This window comes from Geotrypetes seraphini, chromosome 2 (assembly GCF_902459505.1).
Source record: "Geotrypetes seraphini chromosome 2, aGeoSer1.1, whole genome shotgun sequence".
NCBI lineage: Eukaryota > Metazoa > Chordata > Amphibia > Gymnophiona > Dermophiidae > Geotrypetes > Geotrypetes seraphini.
Window position 1 is genome coordinate 7280573 of NC_047085.1, and position 20510 is coordinate 7301082.

The 20510-nt window shown below is 46.3% G+C and overlaps 1 protein-coding gene across 13 annotated transcripts in view; it reads right to left on the reverse strand.

The window, feature by feature from the left end:
* Window positions 1-20510, reverse strand: part of LOC117355920 (protein scribble homolog) — a 393083-nt gene that overhangs the window by 193930 nt on the left and 178643 nt on the right. For all 13 annotated transcript variants that reach the window (XM_033935046.1, XM_033935039.1, XM_033935045.1 and 10 more), the window contains exons 12-13: window positions 16758-16879; window positions 3532-3657 (exon numbers count right to left, since the gene is read on the reverse strand). In XM_033935046.1, coding sequence (XP_033790937.1) covers window positions 3532-3657; window positions 16758-16879 — 248 coding nt within the window. The remainder of the gene's footprint in view (window positions 1-3531; window positions 3658-16757; window positions 16880-20510) is intronic.

The following is a 20510-nucleotide window of genomic DNA, read 5'->3' on the forward strand; positions in this document are numbered from 1 at the left end:
AGGATGCTAGGGTGCATAGAGAGAGGTATGGCTAGTGAGGAAAAAGGAAGTATTGATGCCTCTGAAAAGGACTCTGGTGAGACCTCAATTAGAATACTGTGTACAATTTTGGAGGCCACACCTTCAAAAAGATATAAACAAGATGGAGTCGGTCCACAAGAAGGTTACTAAAATGGTCAGTGGTCTTCGTCATAAGGCATATGGGGACAAACTTAAAGATCTCAATATTTATACTTTGGAGGAAAGGCGGGAGAGGGGAGATTTGATAGAGACATTTATTTACATGATTAATTGTGCAGGGCAAATGTGTGGTCTATGTCTGTTGGTGGGAAGGTGGATCATGGGAAGTGTACGGCTTATGACAACATGCTGGAGGGAGCTACATTACAAATTCCTGGCAGAAAAAGCATAGATTTACAGGCATACACCACATGCAAAACAGTCGGGATGGTGTATGTGCTGAAACGCCCCTGTAATTTAGCTTACATTGGTCACACTGCCAGACAATTTAAAACACAATTGTTTGAACACTACTCCAACATCCACCATAAGAAAGAAATAGATGTGATGACTCGGCACTGTATGGCAAAAAAATTTCTTTCGATGAATTTCAATGTTGTGTGCTGCAACACAACCCTGTTATGGATCGTAGAGGGGATGTCAAAATGCACCCTTTATCAACACGAGCAGCGATGGATCTATTTTTTTAACACTTTATGGCCCTCGGGGCTTAATCAGTGTATAGAGTGGTATGCATTCTTTTGATATTTTATGCACGGTCATTCTGATAATTTTTGTTTGTTTGGGTTATGTGCCTCCCTATGATTGGTTTTCTTTTTTGAAATGTTGACGTTTTTGGTTTCCACATTATACTAGAAGTCTTCCATTTTGTTCCGTTGAAAATCAGCTGTGCAGTCTTCGCCTTTCGTGTGCCATGATGAGGAAAAGCTAGCTGTTATAGAATACCTGAGGAAGCCGGTTAATGGTGAAACAAGGCTCTTGTTGGAGGTGTAAGAAGAATGTCTGAAGAACACGAGCAGTGAGGTTCATGTATATCATTGACAACTAAAATGCTGGTGGACAGCGCAGAGCATTCTTTTTCAGCTAAGTGAAAGTTTTTTTCTTTTTCCAACTGTGCCCAGTCTGAGATGAATATTTAACTTGGTGAAGTTTTTTATGCCAATGACAAGCAGTGTGGCAGCTTGAAGTCCTTTGGGACGGTTGTCCATATGTGATGTTTGAGGCTTTTTCTCCACCTGTTTTTGTTAATTAATATCTCTTCAGGCCAGCCCACCCCTGGCTGGTAGTATTTTTGGCAATTTTTTTTTTTTTTATTAGTTTGCTACCATTATGATTGTTATTGAGACACATTTAAATACCTACATGGCATAAATGCGCATGAGGCGAGTCTCTTTCATTTGAAAGGAAGCTCCGGAATGAATGGCATAGGATGAAGTTAAAGGATGAAAGGCTCAGGAGTAATCTAAGAAAATACTTTTTTACAGAAAGGGTGGTAGATGCATGAAATAAGCTCCTGGTAGAGGTGGTGTAGACAAAAACTGTGTCTGAATTCAAGAAAGTATGGGACAGGCATGCACTGGTGTAGCGAAATGGGAGGAATCCAGGCCAGTGCCCCTTCCCCTTCTCTGCACCCCCCCTCCCCATCTCCGCCCCCTGTTTAGTTTCTACGCTGTGAGCAGCATCTCCAACTTCCTGCCCAAGCCAGCTTTGGCTCTCCTTCTGACATCACTTCCTAGTCATGGGACCTGGAAGTAACATCAGAGGGGAGCGCTGAGGTCAACACGAGCAGGTTGGAGCTGCTGCTCGCGGCAGCGAGGAGCTAGAGGTTTGGGGGGGAGGGGAGAGTGAAGGTATCTTCACAGCAGGGGATGAGTAGGAAAGAGCGGGAGGGGGCAGAGAGGTTCCAGCGCCCCCCACTAAGATGGTGCCTGGGACGGTCCGCTCCCCTTACTACACCACTGCAGGCACGTGAGAGCTCTTAGGGAAAGGAGGAGATAGTAAATGCAGTGGATGGGCAGTCTGGACGGGCCATTTGGCCTTTACCTGCATCATATTTCTTTGTTTCTTTTACTAATACTACTATTAATATTTCTATAGTGTCAGTAGATATACGCAGCGCTGTAAATCAACACAAAGAAGAGACAGTCCATGCTCAGAAGAGCTTACAATCTAGTCAAGACAGACAAACTAGACAAGAGAGTACTTCAATACACTGTGCTCAGATAGGAGAATTACAGTGGGTTGGAGTTTGGAATTGAAAGCATCTTCAAAGAAGTGGGCTCCGAGTCTGGATTTGAATACTGCCAGAGTCAGAGCCTGATGTATCGAGTCAGGCACTTTGTTCCAGGCAAGGTCTGGAGTCAGCTGTAGAGGAGAAGGGTACAAAAAAGAGAAACTTACCTGATGAGCGGAGTGCGGGGGAGAGGACACAAGAGAAGAGAGCTAATGAGGAGCTTCAGAACAAAAATACACTTGAAGGTCAATAAGAGGAGTTTCAACTATATGTGAAAATGGATAGGGAGCAGATATTATAGATAAGAATCAATTCACACACGCACAAGATCAGATCCTACAGTGCAAACTCAAGAGAAGCACTTTTCAGGGTTAAAGCACTGCATCAATGCCCTTATGGTCAGAATACTAAAAGAAAGTTTCAACATAAGCCAGGAATGTAAGGTATCTGAAGTTAAAATGAGAAGATACAGTGAGAAAGGACTTCACAAAGATCTGGGTTTCCTATCACATTATAAATCTAAAATTATACTGTTTTGTCATCCTCTGACCACCCATTTCTTGCTCCTCTTTAAAACTGTTAATGAAATGCTTTCTTGTCTCACTTATAAATTCTGATGTTGTCTTCTTTTGCTTTTACTATTCTGCTCCCAGGGTGGTGGATTTGGCCTCTACGATCTAGTCAAAACATGTTTTAACTTAGTCCATGAAAATGCATCATCTTATTTTCCATTTTTGTTTTATTTTTATATTCATAAGAGCTGCTGTTCAAAATCCCAGACTGAGCACTCAAAATAAATTCTCACTGTTGAGCACACCAGAGTTGAATCATATTTTACAGACTCATTCCAGGGGCCTCTAGACAAAACCAATTATTCCTAAGCAGACCAGCCACTCTTCCTTAGGGCCACAATCCAATCAAGTTTTCAGGATTTCCCCAACGAATATTCATGAGATGCATTTGTATGCAAATAGACTCATGCATACTCATTAGGAAAATCTTGGAAACCCGACTGAATTGCGGCCCTCTTTGCTCACCCCTGCTTCAGAGTGCGAGTGTGTGTATGTTCTGAATCCAGGCAACAATAACAACCTAATAAGTGCTTCATAGTATAAATCAAGAGATCTGTGCTCTGTCTAGTTTCAATGCATTGAATTGGTCAGACAACAAAGGCCCTTTCCTGTTCCCCTGGCACAGTCACTGCTTTGCCCTTCTCTTCCCTGCGCTCAATTTCAGCTGGGCTGTCTATAGTTCTTCCACCTTCTTCAAGTACTCACCTTTGCTGTGGGAGATGGTGACGGAGAGTCAGGTTTGGCTATGTATGGCTCATTCCTGCGTACCTCGATCACTTTCTTCAGCTCCTTCAGCTCATTAGGATGGGGTGTGGCCCTGCGCTGCAGTCCCTGCACAGTGGAAAAGCACAGGGTTACAACCAATACTCCCTCTATGGCAGGGGTGTTGTCAAACTCAAATACACAGCGGGCCAAAATTAAAAACTTGGACAAAGTCATGGGCCAACCTTGGGTTCTCCCTTGAGAAAAGGAGACTGCGTGGGGATATGATCGAGACCTTCAAAATACTGAAAGGAATCGACAAAATAGAGCAGAGATTATTATTTACATTGTCCAATTTGACATGGACAAGAGGACATGAAATGAAGCTAAGAGGGGACAAGTTCAGGACTAATATCAGGAAGTTCTGATTCACACAGAGAGTGGTTGACATCTGGAAAACTCTCCCAGGGGAGATTATTGCGGAATCGACAGTCCTAGGCTTCAAAAGCAAACTAGATGCATATCTCCTTGAGAGAGGCATATAAAGATATGGTTGGCTATAAAATAAGCCAGGTGTATACCTAGCAGGGCTTCCGCGTGTGCGGATCGCCGGACTTGATGGACCGAAGGTCTGATCCGGAGATGGCGCTTCTTATGTTCTTATATTTATTAAAAAATTGTCTACAATTCAGGAAGTTTTTCCTTCTCATCAGATATAACGATGAATAGAGCCCAGGTGATGAATGTAGGTCACACTCAATATGGTGAGAGGGAAAAAGAGTTAGGGAACAAAAAAAGGAAATTGTACATAGCAAAGTGTGTGGGGAGAACATGAGAATCAACAATGTGCAACAAATCTTTAATAAAAACGAATAAGATAAACCAAAAGAAAACTGCTTAAAAAACCATGACACAAGGTAGAAGTAGACCATGATTGATGTAAAATAGCTGAGCTAAACTTAAAACGGAAAAACTACAAAGGGATTAAAACCCAAAAGGGAAGAAATAAAATATCAGCTGAATTAGCAACATATGTTTGAAAATGCGTAAAAATAGAATCTAAATAAAAACAAACAAATAGGAATACGGAAAAGAATGAGTACCAGAAAACAAAACGCCAAAATTAGAACGCGATCAGACTATGGGCTCCTTTTACAAAGATGCGCTATAGCGCGCACGCTACCTGAAAAACTACCGCCTGCTCAAGAGGAGGCGGTAGCCGCTAGCGCGCACTATTCCGTGCGTTAAAGCTCTAACGCACTTTTGTAAAAGGAGCCCTATATACAACAAGGGATTAAAAAGAAGAAAAAAATGATGAAAAAAAATCAATACTTACCAAAAAAGCAATTGCAGAAGAGTCCAGTGCTACTGCGACACAGTGTGACACTGTGAAGAAAGCCGGAGAACACCGCGGGAACTTGTTAAAACGTCAACCGTGATGATGTGCCTAATGGAGACGTGAGCCGACTGGGTCAAAAAACTGTCTACCGGCGGGCCAGCTCTAGTAGACATTTGGTATTTTCTTGTGAGCCAAATATAATGACACTGCAGGCCAAATGTGGCCAGCAAGCCTGAGTTTGACACCCCTGCCCTGCTCTATGGATTGGCCAGCTGCATGTGAACAACAAGTTCTATAAAAATAAATTTTTGTGTGAGTAACCAGCTCTAAAAATCAACAATTTTCCAGACGTGCAAGTGCTTTTTTGAGTGACCATGTAAAATCTATGAGGGATACTCCAAGAATGTATGAGCAATTGCTCACGTGCTCAGCTTAGAGCAGAGGTGTTAAGTTCTGGCCCGCAGTGTAATTAGATTACCGTATTTTCACGCAAATAACGCGCACCCGTATAAAACGCGCACACGGGTATAGCGCGCAGAAATCACGATGATATGTACAAAAACTTTGGTATACCGCGCTCACGGGTATACCGCGCATGCTGCCCGACGCTCCTTTCGCCCGCCCTGACTTTCCGACTCTCCGTTCACCCCCCCTGACTTCCGTGCACTGTCCCCCCTTGAAGGTCTGTCCCCATCCTGAAAGCCTGATGCCCCCCCCCCCCGACGTCCGATACATCCCTCCCCCCGAAGGACCGCCGACTCCCCAACAATATCGGGCCAGGAGGGAGCCCAAATCCTCCTGGCCACGGCGACCCCCTAACCCCACCCCGCACTACATTACGGGCAGGAGGGATCCCAGGCCCTCCTGCCCTCGACGCAAACCCCCCTCCCCCCCAACGACCGCCCCCCCCCAAGAACCTCCGACCGCCCCCCAGCCGACCCGCGATCCCCCTGGCGACCCCCACGACCCCCCCACCCCCCTTCCCCGTACCTTTGGTAGTTGGCCGGACAGACGGGAGCCAAACCCGCCTGTCCGGCAGGCAGCCAACGAAGGAATGAGGCCGGATTGGCCCATCCATCCTAAAGCTCCGCCTACTGGTGGGGCCTAAGGCGCGTGGGCCAATCAGAATAGGCCCTGGAGCCTTAGGTCCCACCTGGGGGCGCGGCCTGAGGCACATGGTCGGGTTGGGCCCATGTGCCTCAGGCCGCGCCCCCAGGTGGGACCTAAGGCTCCAGGGCCTATTCTGATTGGCCCACGCGCCTTAGGCCCCACCAGTAGGCGGAGCTTTAGGATGGATGGGCCAATCCGGCCTCATTCCTTCGTTGGCTGCCTGCCGGACAGGCGGGTTTGGCTCCCGTCTGTCCGGCCAACTACCAAAGGTACGGGGAAGGGGGGTGGGGGGGTCGTGGGGGTCGCCAGGGGGATCGCGGGTCGGCTGGGGGGCGGTCGGAGGTTCTTGGGGGGGGGCGGTCGTTGGGGGGGAGGGGGGTTTGCGTCGAGGGCAGGAGGGCCTGGGATCCCTCCTGCCCGTAATGTAGTGCGGGGTGGGGTTAGGGGGTCGCCGTGGCCAGGAGGGTTTGGGCTCCCTTCTGGCCCGATATTGTCGGGAAGTCGGCGGTCCTTCGGGGTGGGGGTGCGAGTGGTCCTGCCGGGGGGGGGGGATGTATCGGACGTCGGGGAGTCGGCCGGGCAAGAGGGCTTGGGCTCCCTCTTGCTCCGATCGTGGATGCGGGTGCGGGTGGGAGCGCGTGCGAGCGGTCGTTCGGGGTGGGGGTGCGAGTGGTCCTGCCGGGGGGGGGGATGTATCGGACGTCGGGGAGTCGGCCGGGCAAGAGGGCTTGGGCTCCCTCTTGCTCCGATCGTGGATGCGGGTGCGGGTGGGAGCGCGTGCGAGCGGTCGTTCGGGGTGGGGGTGCGAGCGGTCCTGCTGGGGGGGGTGAATCGGGCGTCGGGCGGGGTGGGAACTATGTTTTAAAACTTTTGTATACCGCGCTCACGCATATAACGCGCGAGGGGTATGCGCGGTAGGTAAAAACGCGTATAACGCGCGCGTTATATGCGTGAAAATACGGTAGGCCTGCAAGAAAATAGCCTTTCTAGTCCTTCGCTCCCTCCGCCCACTGTCTACCATCTTTCCCCTTTTTTCTAATGTCCACCGGCTTCCTGGTCTTATAGTCAAAGATAATTACGGCAGCCTGCAGAGCACATCCGGTGCTGTAGCAATCCTAGATGGCTGCCGTCGTCCTCCTCAGCACGTTTCCTCTGCCGCGGTCCCGCCCCTCCTCTGACGTACGAACCGCGGCAGAGGGAACGACATTCCTGCAGAGGCTGATAGCAGCCTGCTAGGATCTCTACAGTACTGGACATCCTCTGCAGACTGACATAATTATCTTTGAAGATAAGCCCGGAAAGCCGGAGGACGCTATAAAGAAGGGGGAAAATATGCAGGCCTTCGAGGAGGGCCTTGGTGTAGAAGTACATGGAGGAAGGGATGAAGGAAGGGAATGGGGGATCCAAAGAGATATGCATATGTTGGACTGAGGGGGGAGGGGAAAATATTAGAAAGTCTAAAAACAAAGGAGAGGGAGAGAGATGGTGGGATGGAGGGAGGGAAGGAACAGAAAGGGAGAGAGAGAAGTTGGACACAAGGGATGGTGTGGAGGTGGGGATAGAGATACTGGATAGGAGGGTAGTTGGGAAGAGAAAGGGACAAATGGTGGACCCTGGGGTGGTGAGGAAGGAGGAGAGATGCTGGATGAAAGGGTAGTTGAGAAAAGGAGAGATGGTGGATCTGGGGGATGGTTGGGTCCATCGCAGCAGTTACAGAGATGGAGACGAAAAAAAGGAAAGACATAAGGTAGGAAAAATAATTTTATTTTCTATTTTGTGATTACAATATGTCAAATTCGAAATGTGTACCCTGTCAGAGCTGGTGTTAGATAACAAGTGTGAACTAGGTACTAAAAGAGAGGAAAAGTGTCTCTAATTATTGGCTTCTTACTTTTTAATTCTACTCAACTTTTTTCTTGTAATTTTTTTTTAACTATTGTAAACCGCATAGAACTTTACGGCCTTGCGGTATACAAACTGATTATTTATTTTTATTTTGTTTACACCACAGAGCCGGCCTGGGGTTGGAGAGATTGTATCCCTATAATCCTACTCAGACTAAGTATCTTAATAAAAAATTCAACCCCTGACTTAGCCTGTGTTTTACATTTAGGCCCCTTATGTGATTGAGTTTGACACCCGTAGCTTAGAGGGACTATAGGTTACAACAGTTGCTACAGCACAGGTAGAAGAGAACATTGCTATTTCAAAAGATATAGAAAAGCGCATGTACAGGAGAAATTCGCATGGTAGGGCAGATAATACTCACCTCCTCTATTTTCCTTTCTTGGATGGATTTTTCCCTTTGGCAGTTAATCAAATATAAACAAATTTGAAACCTGAAAGTGGGCAGATTCCACAGGTTGCAAAGCTGAGGGAACATTCAGACCACAAAAAGTGAAAACCTAGCTTTTTCTTATAGTCTTCAATCTATAACCCCATTCCCAAACTAGCCAGTGATTGAACCATTCCCCTTAACTGTATCCATGGCATCCTGTTTTGATTGCAAGCTCATTCGAGCAGGGACTATCTTCTTCGTAACTCTGCACAGTGCTGCGTACGTCTGGGAGCGTTATACAAATAATTAATATAGTAACATAGTAGATGACGGCAGATAAAGACCCGAATGGTCCATCCAGTCTGCCCAACCTGATTCAATTTAAATTTTTTTTGTTTGTTTGTTTTTTTTAATTTTTTCTTCTTAGCTATTTCTGGGCAAGAATTCAAAGCTTTACTCTGTACTGTGCTTGGGTTCCAATTGCCGAAATCTCTGTTAAGACTTACTCCAGCCCATCTACACCCTCCCAGCCATTGAAGCCCTCTCCAGCCCATCCTCCACCAAAAGGCCATATATAGACACAGACCGTGCAAGTCTGCCCAGTACTGGCCTTAGTTCAATATTTAATATTATTTTCTGATTCTAAATCTTCTGTGTTCATCCCACGCTTCTTTGAACTCAGTCACAGTTTTACTCTCCACCACCTCTCTCGGGAGCGCATTCCAGGCATCCACTACCCTCTCCGTAAAGTAGAATTTCCTAACATTGCCCCTGAATCTACCACCCCTCAACCTCAAATTATGTCCTCTGGTTTAAACATTTTCCTTTCTCTGGAAAAGATTTTGTTCTACGTTAATACCCTTCAAGTATTTGAACGTCAGAATCATATCTCCCCTGTCTCTCCTTTCCTCTAGGGTATACATATTCAGGGCTTCCAGTCTCTCCTCATATGTCTTCTGGCGCAAGCCTCCTATCATTTTCGTCGCCCTCCTCTGGACCGCTTCAAGTCTTCTTACGTCCTTCGCCAGATACGGTGTCTAAAACTGAACACAATACTCCAAGTGGGGCCTTACCAATGACCTGTACAGGGGCATCAACACCTTCTTCCTTCTACTGACCACGCCTCTCTTTATATAGCCCAGCATCCTTCTGGCAGCAGCCACTGCCTTGTCACACTGTTTTTTCGCCTTTAGATCTTCGGACACTATCACCCCAAGGTCCATCTCCCCGTCCGTGCATATCAGCTTCTCTCCTCCCAGCATATACGGTTCCTTCCTATTATTAATCCCCAAATGCATTACTCTGCATTTCTTTGCATTGAATTTTAGTTGCCAGGCATTAGACCATTCCTCTAACTTTTGCAGATCCTTTTTCATATTTTCTACTCTCTCTTCAGTGTCTACTCTGTTACGAATCTTGGTATCATCTGCAAAAAGGCACACTTTCCTTCTAACCCTTCTGCAATGTCACTCACAAACATATTGAACAGGATTGGCCCCAGCACCGATCCCTGAGGGACTCCACTACTCACCTTTCCTTCCTTCGAGCGACTTCCATTAACCACCACCCTCTGGTGTCTGTCTGACAGCCAGTTTCTAACCCAGTTCACCACTTTGGGTCCTAACTTCAGCCCTTCAAGTTTGTTCAACAGCCTCCTATGAGGAACTGTATCAAAGGCTTTGCTGAAATCCAAGTAAATTACATCTAGCATATGTCCTCGATCCAGCTCTCTGGTCACCCAGTCAAAAAAATTCAATCAGGTTCGTTTGGCACGATTTACCTTTTATAAAGCCATGTTGCCTCGGATCCTGTAACCCATTAGATTCAAGGAAGTACGCTATCCTTTCTTTCAGCAACACTTCCATTATTTTTCCAACAAATGAAGTGAGGCTCACCGGCCTGTAGTTTCCCGCTTCATCCCGGTGACCACTTTTGTGAATAGGGACCACATCCGCTCTCCTCCAATCCCCAGGAATCACTCCTGTCTCCAGAGATTTGTTGAACAAGTCTTTAATAGGACTCGCCAGAACCTCTCTGAGTTCCCTTAGTATCCTGGAATGGATCCCATCTGGTCCCATCGCTTTGTCCACCTTCAGTTTTTCAAGTTGCTCATAAACACCCTCCTCCGTGAACGGCGCAGAATCTACTCCATTTTCTCGTGTAACTTTGCCAGACAATCTCGGTCCTTCTCCAGGGTTTTCTTCTGTGAACACAGAACAGAAATATTTGTTTAGCACATTTGCTTTCTTCTCATCACTCTCCACATATTGGTTCCCAGCATCTTTTAGTTGAGCAATTCCATTTTTCATCTTCTCCTTTCACTAATATATCTGAAAAAATTTTTGTCTCCCTTTTTTACATTTTTAGCCATTTGTTCTTCCGCCTGTGTTTTCTTGGCTTCCGCCTGTGTTTTCTTGGCTTCTTTCAGTTTCACCCTGTAGTCCTTTCGGCACTCCTCTTCTTGGTTTTTTTTTTAAATTTCACGAACGCCAACTCTTTCACCTTTATTTTCTCCGCCACTAGTTTGGAGAACAATATCGGCTTCCTTTTTCTCTTGTTTTTATTTATTTTCTTCACATAAAGGTCCGTAGCCATTTTTATCGCTCCTTTCAGCTTAGACCACTGCCTTTCCACTTCTCTTATGTCCTCCCATCCTAACAGCTCTTTCTTCAGGTACTCTCCCATTGCATTAAAGTCCGTACGTTTGAAATCTAGGACTTTAAGTAACGTGCGGCCGCTCTCCACTTTAGCCGTTATATCAAACCAAACCGTTTGATGATCGCTACTTCCCAGGTGAGCACCCACTCGAACACTAGAGATACTCTCTCCATTTGTGAGGACCAGATCCAATATCGCTTTTTCCCTTGTGGGTTACGTCACCATTTGTCTGAGCAGAGCCTCTTGAAAGGCATCCACAATCTCCCTACTTCTTTCCGATTCCGCTGATGGAACATTCCAGTCCGCATCTGGCAGGTTGAAATCTCCCAACAGCAGAACCTCCTCTTTCCTTCCATTGTATATCCATTGTATATCTGGATTTTCAGAAGGCGTTTGATAAGGTTCCGCATGAATGACTACTTCGGAAAATTGCGAGCCATGGGATCAAGGGTGAAATATTCAAGTGGATTAAAAACTGGCTGGAGCAAAGGAAACAGAGAGTGGGAGTAAATGGACAATACTCGGACTGGAAGAGTGTCACCAGTGGGGTGCCGCAGGGCTCGGTGCTTGGACCCGTGCTCTTCAACATCTTTATAAACCATCTGGACATTGGTACAACGAGTGAGGTGATTAAATTTGTAGACGATACGAAGTTGTTCAAAGTAGTGAAGATTGTGAAGAAGGGGGATTGTGAAGATCTGCAATGTGACATAATCAGGCTCGAGGAATGGGCATCGACATGGCAGAAGAGGTTCAACATGGACAAGTGTAAAGTGATGCATGTTGGTAACAAAAATCTCATGCATGAATACAGAATGTCCGGGGCGGTATTAGAGAGATCTCCCAGGAAAGAGACTTGGGAATTATGATTGACAAGTCGAAGAAGCTATCTGCACAATGTGCAGCGGCGGCGAAAAGGGTGAACAGAATTCTAGGAATGATAAAGAAGGGGATCACGAACAGATTGGAGAAGGTTATCACGCAGCTGTACCGGGCCATGGTGCGCCCTCACCTGGAGTACTGTGTCCAGCACCGGTTGCCGTACATGAAGAAGGACACGGTACTACTCGAAAAGGTCCAGAGAAAAGCGACTAAGATGCTTAAGGGGTGGGAGGAGTTGCCATACAGTGAAAGATTAGAGAAACTGGGCTTTTCTCCCTCGAACAGAGGAGATTGAGAGGGGACATGATCGAAACATTCAAGGTACTGAAGGGGATAAACTTAGTAGATAAGGACAGGTTGTTCACCCATGTCCACCCATGGAACAGTTGGTCACGGAACCAACACAGGGAGATGCCACTCTTGACCTAATCTTCAACGGACTAGGGGGACCCGCTAAGGAGGTGGCAGTACTAGCCCCACTAGGAAACAGCGATCACAACACGATCCAGTACAGGCTAGAAATTGGATCATCAAAGGTTAAAAGAACCACAACGACATCACTCAACTTCAAAAAAGGAAATTATGATGCCATGAGGAAAATGGTGGGAAAGAAACTCAACGATACTGCAAGGAAGATGGAGTCCGTAGAAAAAGCCTGGACCCTACTCAAGGGCACGGTGCACGAAGCACAGAACCTGTGCGTCCCCAAGTTCAGGAAAGGGTGCAAAAAAAATAGAACAAAAAACCCAGTGTGGATAACAAATGCAGTGAAAAAGGCGATAAGTGATAAGAAGGCATCATTCAAAAAATGGAAAAAAGACCAGACAGAGGACAACCAAAAGGAGCATAAAAAACACCAAAAGGAGTGTCACCCAGTGGTTAGGAAAGCAAAAAGAGAGTATGAAGAGAGACTGGCAGGGGAAGCAACAAACTTCAAATCATTCTTCAGGTACGTCAAGGGGAAGCAACCAGCTAGGGAGGAAGTGGGACCCTTGGATGATGGAGACAGAAAGGGAGTGGTAAAAGAGGAAAAGGAGATAGCGGACAGGTTAAATGAGTTCTTCACGTCAGTTTTCACAATGGAGGACACAACCAACATTCCGGAACCCGAGGAGATCGTAAAAGGAGATCAGGATGAAAGTCTGGTCCAACTAGAGGTGAGCAAGGTGGATGTCCTCAGGCAGATAGACAGGCTAAAGAGCGACAAATCGCCGGGTCCGGACGGCATTCACCCAAGGGTACTCAAGGAACTAAGGAACGAAATACCTGAGCCACTTCGACAGATATGCAACCTATCCTTAAAAACTGGAGAGATTCCGGAGGACTGGAAAATAGCAAATGTCACGCCCATCTTCAAGAAAGGCTCAAGGGGAGACCCGGGAAACTACAGGCCGGTGAGCTTGACCTCGGTCCCGGGAAAGATGATGGAAGCACTGATTAAAGACAGCATTTGGGAACACATCGAAAACAATGGGTAGCTAAAGTCGAGCCAGCATGGCTTCTGCAAGGGCAGATCATGCCTCACGAACTTATTATACTTCTTTGAGGGGGTAAACAGCCAGGTGGATAAAGGGGAATCCATAGACACCTTGACTTCCAAAAAGCCTTTGACAAGGTACCACATGAAAGACTGCTAAGGAAGCTATGGAACCACGGGGTGCAAGGGGTGGTCCACCGATGGATCAAAAACTGGCTGGAGGACAGGAAACAGAGGGTTGGAGTAAAGGGCCATTACTCAGATTGGAAATGGGTCACGAGCGGAGTTCCACAAGGGTCGGTGCTGGGACCGCTTCTGTTCAATATATTTATTAACGACCTGGAGGCGGGAACAAAATGTGAGGTTATTAAATTTGCGGATGACACTAAACTATACAGCAGGGTCAAAACCATGGAGGACTGCGAAGACCTCCAAAAAGATCTGACAACGCTGGAAGAGTGGGCCAAAAAGTGGCAGATGAGCTTCAACATAGGGAAATGCAAGGTCATGCATGTTGGGAAAAAGAACTCGATATTCACTTACAAGATGGGGGGATCACCGCTAGGGGTGAGCAACCTTGAAAGAGACCTGGGAGTGATGGAAGACACAACATTGAAGGCGTCGGCGCAGTGCGCCACAGCCTCAAGGAAAGCAAACAGAATGCTCGGTATCATTAAGAAAGGTATCATGACCAGGACGAAAGAAGTCATCCTGCCACTGTATCGTGCATTGGTGCGCCCACACCTGGAGTACTGTGTCCAGTACTGGTCGCCGTACCTCAAGAAGGACATGGCGGTACTTGAGAGAGTCCAGAGAAGAGCAACTAAGCTAATAAAGGGTATGGGGGACCTCTCATATTCTGACAGACTGAAAAAGCTGGGGCTTTTCTCCCTGGAAAAGCGACGACTTAGAGGAGACATGATAGAAACCTTTAAGATCATGAAGGGCATAGAAAAAGTGGACAGGGACAGATTTTTCAAATTATGGGGAACCACAAGTATAAGGGGGCACTCAGAGAAATTGAAAGGGGAAAGGTTTAGAACAAACGCCAGGAAGTTCTTTTTCACCCAGAGGGTGGTGGATACATGGAACGTGCTACCGGAGGATGTGATAAGCAGAAGCACGTTACAGGGCTTCAAAGAAGGTCTGGACAGGTACCTGGAGGACAAAGGGATTGAGGGGTACAGATAGGAATAGAGGTAAGGTTATAGGGATAGATTTAGAGATAATTTATAAAATTTAGTCAGAGACCACTGTTCAGGCAGTGGGCCTGATGGGCCGCCGCGGGAGCGGACCGCTGGGCGAGATGGACCTCTGGGCGAGATGGACCTCTGGTCTGCCTCAGCAGAGGCAACATCTTATGTTCTTATGTTCTGTCCAAGGTAGGGAGAACAAGAGGGCACTCTCTAAAATTGAAAGGGGATAATAATAATAATTTTATTCTTATATACCGCCAAAGTCATGATAGTTCGAGGCAGTTTACAACAAGAAGTGCTGGACAATCAGCGAAATGGTCACAATACAAAGTCATCGAATACAAGCTTACAGAGAGTGGTAGAAAACTGGAACGCTCTTCCAGAGTCTGTCATAGGGGAAAACACCCTCCAGAGATTCAAGACAAAGTTAGACTCATCCTCCTGAGGAGACCCTGAGCGAGATCTGGAGGCAGCCGAGAAAGAGGGAGAAATTTCCCTCGAATAGTAAGCAAGGGCCTCGGAGTCCCGCGAATGGAAGACTGAAGAGGCTCTACTAAAGTGTCTGGGTGGCGTCGAGGAACGACCCCTCGATAGGTGGGCTAGGGAAGACCCCGGGGTCCGAGGAATTAGATGGCGATGCCTCGGGGAAGACTGGGTAAGGGAAAATTCCTCCACTGGTTTCGAAGAAGACCCCTTAGAGGTTGGTAGCTGCCTCGATGGGGGAACACAACCCAGAGTCCAACTCGAGGACAAGCGTGTGTCTAGAAGGTTTCGCGGTCAGAGACCTGCCCCAAAGGGGCAGAGAAGACCGGAGCTTTTTAGGAGGGGCAAACCTCAACAAAGTAGTGGGGAAAAACGGTCCCTTGGCCTGGATCCCCGAAAAGTTACAGGGGAATCGGGGGATGAAGAATTGCTTGAGGAAACCTGGCGAGTTTTGCAGGCAGGTCCTCGAGAAACGAGGGGACGCTCAGGCTGATCAGATCAAGACTGGGTTGAGACCAAGGTCAGAGGCGTCGAAGTTGGGACCAGTTGGCTCACCACCGAGGAAAGCTGCGTGATAAGAATAGCCTTAAGCATGTCCTCGAACATAGGCACCGAGACCAAAGATGGTTGGGTCTTAGGTGCAGCAGTGCGCTCCTTCGGGGGTGACCTCGAGGAAGAGTATTCCCTATGTGAGGAGGCACACTTAGAGTGATGTCTCGAAGATGCCGACGAGGCGGCACTGACATGAAACTCGGAGGTAGGCTTCTTTGCCGGCACACCTGAGGAGGAAAGAGGAAACTTACCCGAGGCCGGAGTAACAGGAGGGGCTGAGGCCGAAGCGCCCGAGGGTGCCGAGCTCGAGGCCTGTCCCGCAGGATCCATGGGGCCAAAGAGTTGGAGAATCTTGGACACCCTCCTACGAAGAGCCCGCGGTTGCAAAGTCACACAACGGGGGCACGACTTAGCGCGGTGCTCTGAACCCAGGCACTCAACACATCAACGATGAGGGTCGGTGATGGAGATAACCCAGTTGCACTTAGGACAGTTTTTAAACCCAGAACAAGTCTGGGAGATAAGAAAAAAAGATGGCCGCAGCCCCGCAAGGCCAGGCGGCCAGAGTAAGACCGGGAACCCGGTCAAAAAGATACGAACTGAAAAACAAACCAAAAGAAAGAAAAACTCAGACGCGAGCACAGCGACTCAAAATAAACTAATCAAATAAGCCGGGACAACGATATCGCGCGAAGCAAGGGAGCAGTGCTTCTGGCTCCATGGAAAACAGAGAACTGAGGACACGCTGAGGAGACGCATGCTCTAGACCGGGCAGGAGGGGCACACGCACAAGCACGGGCCAATCACAAGCTTGAAGGTCTTTAAGCAAGTCTACTTGCGAAAATGTCCGCTAGGGGGCTCTGTCGGTGACGTCACCCACATGTAGAGAATATGCAACCTGCTTGTCCTGGGATAAAGTTAACTTTTCCTTCTAACCCTTCAGCAAAGTCACTCACAATAATATTGAACAGAATCAGTCCCAGCACTGATCTTTGAGGCACTCCACTACTCACCTGACCATCCTCCGAGCAAATTCTATTTACCACTTCCCTCTAGCATCTGTCCATCAACCAGTTTCTAATCCAGTTCACCATTTTGGGCCTTAACTTCAGCCCATGGAGTTTAAGAGCCTCCTATGAGGAATCGTGTCAAACTACAGAAGAAAACTTTCTTTGGCTCTAGCAATAAATTTCAAGAGTCCAACATATCCTGGGGAACTAAATTCATTTGAAGACACAGCACTCAAACTCTTACCCTTCGCTCGGCCCCAGTCTCATCCTCATCTGACTTATGCTCCTCCCGGAATTGGATGACACTGACTCGATTTATATTGGTGTCGGTCCAGTTTTCATCAATGCTGTTCTGCAGTAGATTCTCTGCAAAAAAAAAAAAATAAACAGAATCACATTGATCTCTGCTCCTAACATTTTTCCCAGTGATGACAAAGAAATACAGCCCAAAACACAAACACGCCTGCATGTTTATTTGGGTAGCAGAGTGCTCTAAGAGTTATGGCCATAGGAACCAAATTTTCAAAATGACTGGGGATATTAAACTGAACACAATATTATTCCTCCCTGCACACAGTGTTATGTACAATCCCACCGAATCCTAGGCGGGTTACAAGCGCATATCACTACATAGAATTACACATAGAATCACAAGTTACATAGTTATACATGCTACATAAAGGTACATATGAAATGTAAGATTTAAAACAGCAAGTAACCGCTAACTTTGTCTTTCTATAAAGTCTGAGTTTCCTTCAGCCCCTAACAGGGACTTCTTGAAAAGTCTGCTTAACGTTGGGGGTGCTCAAGCACCCACTGACTGTACCCACAGACCTGGCATCTAAACTAATGATATTCCAGACTCTAATACGTAGATTGAGACAGTAAGAGATATTTTTTAAAAAGCCATTACACAGGAAATGCAAAAATTCAAGTTTTGAAGAAGCAGGGAGAAGATGAAAAAAAGATTGCTAAAAATTCCAGATGGCTGCCGGCACCAAATTTGTGCCAAAAATGCACTAAAAAAACACATTTCCCGAAAATAAAAAAACGAGATTTTAGGATTTTTCAGGTGAAGGAATACAGGGGAACCCTTGAAACCACAGAAAACCCCTCAAAGTTAACTTTTGAAAATCGCTATGGGAGCCTGCCAGCTCTGCTGTACTCACTGTTCCCAGAGAGACTGGGCTGCACCTGCTTCCAGCTCTGTTCAGCAGCCACTTCAGAATTCACAGCTACAATGCTGGCAATGCTTTCTCAAAGCTGATCTTTGGGCTGCTGGTCAGACTCTCTGGCCTGACTGTGCCTCCGCCCCTGCGAACCACCGGATGCGCATCAGGACAGGTGGAGGTGCGAAAACTCAGCCAGCCCGCTGCAGGACACCACTGAGCCCCCTAAGTGCGCCAGTCTGCGATCACCCTCCACTTAACGGACAGTGAGTCAACTTCAGGGAGGGCCCTGAGTTCCAAGGAATCTGATGCAGACTGCCTAACAAATACCCAAAAAGGGATCAGCCTGTCTGCTACAGATCGGAGACTCTGAATTGACAAGCAGGCTGAGCCTACAAATCACCTTGAATGTGAAAATTCCCACAAAGGGGATGAACTATGTCGAATTAAAACAACAAAAATGAGGAGAGCAAAACATACAGAGCTGCAGCCATGCGTGAGGAAGGAAAGACTGACAGAGGGCACTATACTGAGCTGTGAAGTACACTGGAGGCAGAGTGAAAAGAATACAATAAAATTACCGCTTCCGCAATCCAAATTTCCTTAAATCTAGATCCAAACAACTTCGCAAACCTCAAAATGGAAGAACAGTCTGTTCTCTGGGACGATACGACACATACTCTCATTGACACCTTAGCCCCCACACAACAAAAAACTACATGCCTCCAACCCAAAAGGAAACCTTGGTTCAAAGGAAACCTAGTCCTCATTCAACGTCAACTCCTGGCGGTGATCTCGATCCACCGCTGCCTTCTGACATTTCAAAGACTTAGCAACCCACTACAAATGTGCAATTCAAATAGCCAAAAAGGAATACTACTCCAAATGCATAACCAGCGTTTGTAATTCATCGGCACTGTTTGCAACAGTCCGTTCTCTTTCTCCATACTCAAAAAAAACATCCACTTCCCAACCCAACTAACCATCAGCTACTGAACTAGCCAACCATTTTGACCAAAAAATAAAAAACATTAGAAAAGGTTTTGGGCATACACCATCTCAGTCAGGACAATCATCTTCCATTCACTACCTTCTCAAAATTCAAACTCATTCTCTTGGAGATCTCTTAAAAATCATTCAATCTATGAATACTTCTAACAGACCTCTTGAGAATATCCCTCGATCCACTCTAAAAAAAAAATTTTCCCCGATATTTGGTCCCTTTCTCTTAGATATGGTAACTAAAAGTCTTTCAACTGACACCGTCCCAAAATCCTGGAAATCTGCCCTAATCCTTCCAAAATTAAAAAAAATCGGGGCTTAGATGAAACCAACTGCAATAACTACTGACCTATTGCCAACCTACCTTTCATCGTACAAACTCACAGAAAAAAATAGTATGCAACACAAGCACTGGCAAGTTAGATGCAAAGCATTGATAAAAACAGCTAAGAAAGAATATGAAGAGAAACTTGCAGAAGAGGCAAAAACTCGACAATTTTTTTAGGTACATCAGAAGCAGAAAACCTGTGAGGGAATCTGTGGGACTGTTGGATAATCAAGGAGCAAAAGGGGTGCTCAGGGAGGATAAGGCCATAGTGGAGAGACTGACAGAATTCTTTGCTTCGGTTTTTATGGAAGAAGATGCAAGAGATCTTCCTGTACCGGAAATGGTTTTTAAAGAGTGATGATGTGGAGGAACTGAAAGAAATCTCGGTGAATCTGGAAGATGTACTAAACTAAATCAACAAGTTAAAAAGTGATAAATCGCCTGGACCGGATGGTATACATCCCAGGGTACTAAAAGAACTCAAACATGAAATTGCTGACCTGCTGTTAGTAACCTGTCGCTAAAATTGTCAATAGTACCTGAAAATTGGAGGGTGGCCAATGTTATGCCGATTTTTAAAAAGGGCTTCAGGGGAGATCCGGGAAATTACAGACTGTTAAGCCGGGAAAAATGGTAGAAACAATTATAAAAAATAAAATTATGGAACACGTAGACAAACATGATTTAATGAGACGGAGTCAACATGGGTTCAGCCGAGGGAGATCTTGCCTCACCAATTTGCTTGACTTCTTTGAAGGTGTGAATACACATGTGCATAAAGGTGAGTCGGTTTATATAGTAGTGTATCTAGATTTTCAGAAAGCTTTTAATAAAGTTCCTCACGAGAGGCTCCTGAGAAAATTAAAGTGTCATGGGATAGGTGGCAAAGTTCAGTTGTGGATTAGGAACAATGCACAGAAGAAAATACAAAAGTCAACCAGAAAAGAGAACAGCATAATATAATGTCTCAAAACAAGAGACTAACAAATGAAAGAACCTCCCTCACCCCAAGAAGTCTACAAAGATTAGGGAAAAGAGATGAAGTCCAACTCCAAACTAAACAAAGAATGAAAATAATTCTACAATTTAATTTAAGAGTATTAACCGGACAAGCCCTCAGTCACACAGCAACCTCTGGAAACTCCAGGGAAAAGCTGTCGCGGATTTACACCCAGGAAGGTGTTAACTGCGAAACATCCCCGGGCTTGCTCCGGATAATATTAGTAGTGCTTCACTAGTGCAAAATGTGCAATGTGTGAAAAAACTCAAATGAAAAAAACTCTTTCCTTCTAAAGTAGAAGTGCAGATGTTACTATCCCCCATGGGCTCCTCCCAAGAGGAGTCTGGTATCACTTGCGTCTTGAGATTCTCTAACCATGCTAACAGGGTTGCACGGAGCATCCGTAGACACTGGCACGTTCTCCAACTGCATTCCACTTTTCAAGATCTTCCTAGGATTGCTTATTCCCGAGCCAGAAATTTGGCGGACCATTTGGTC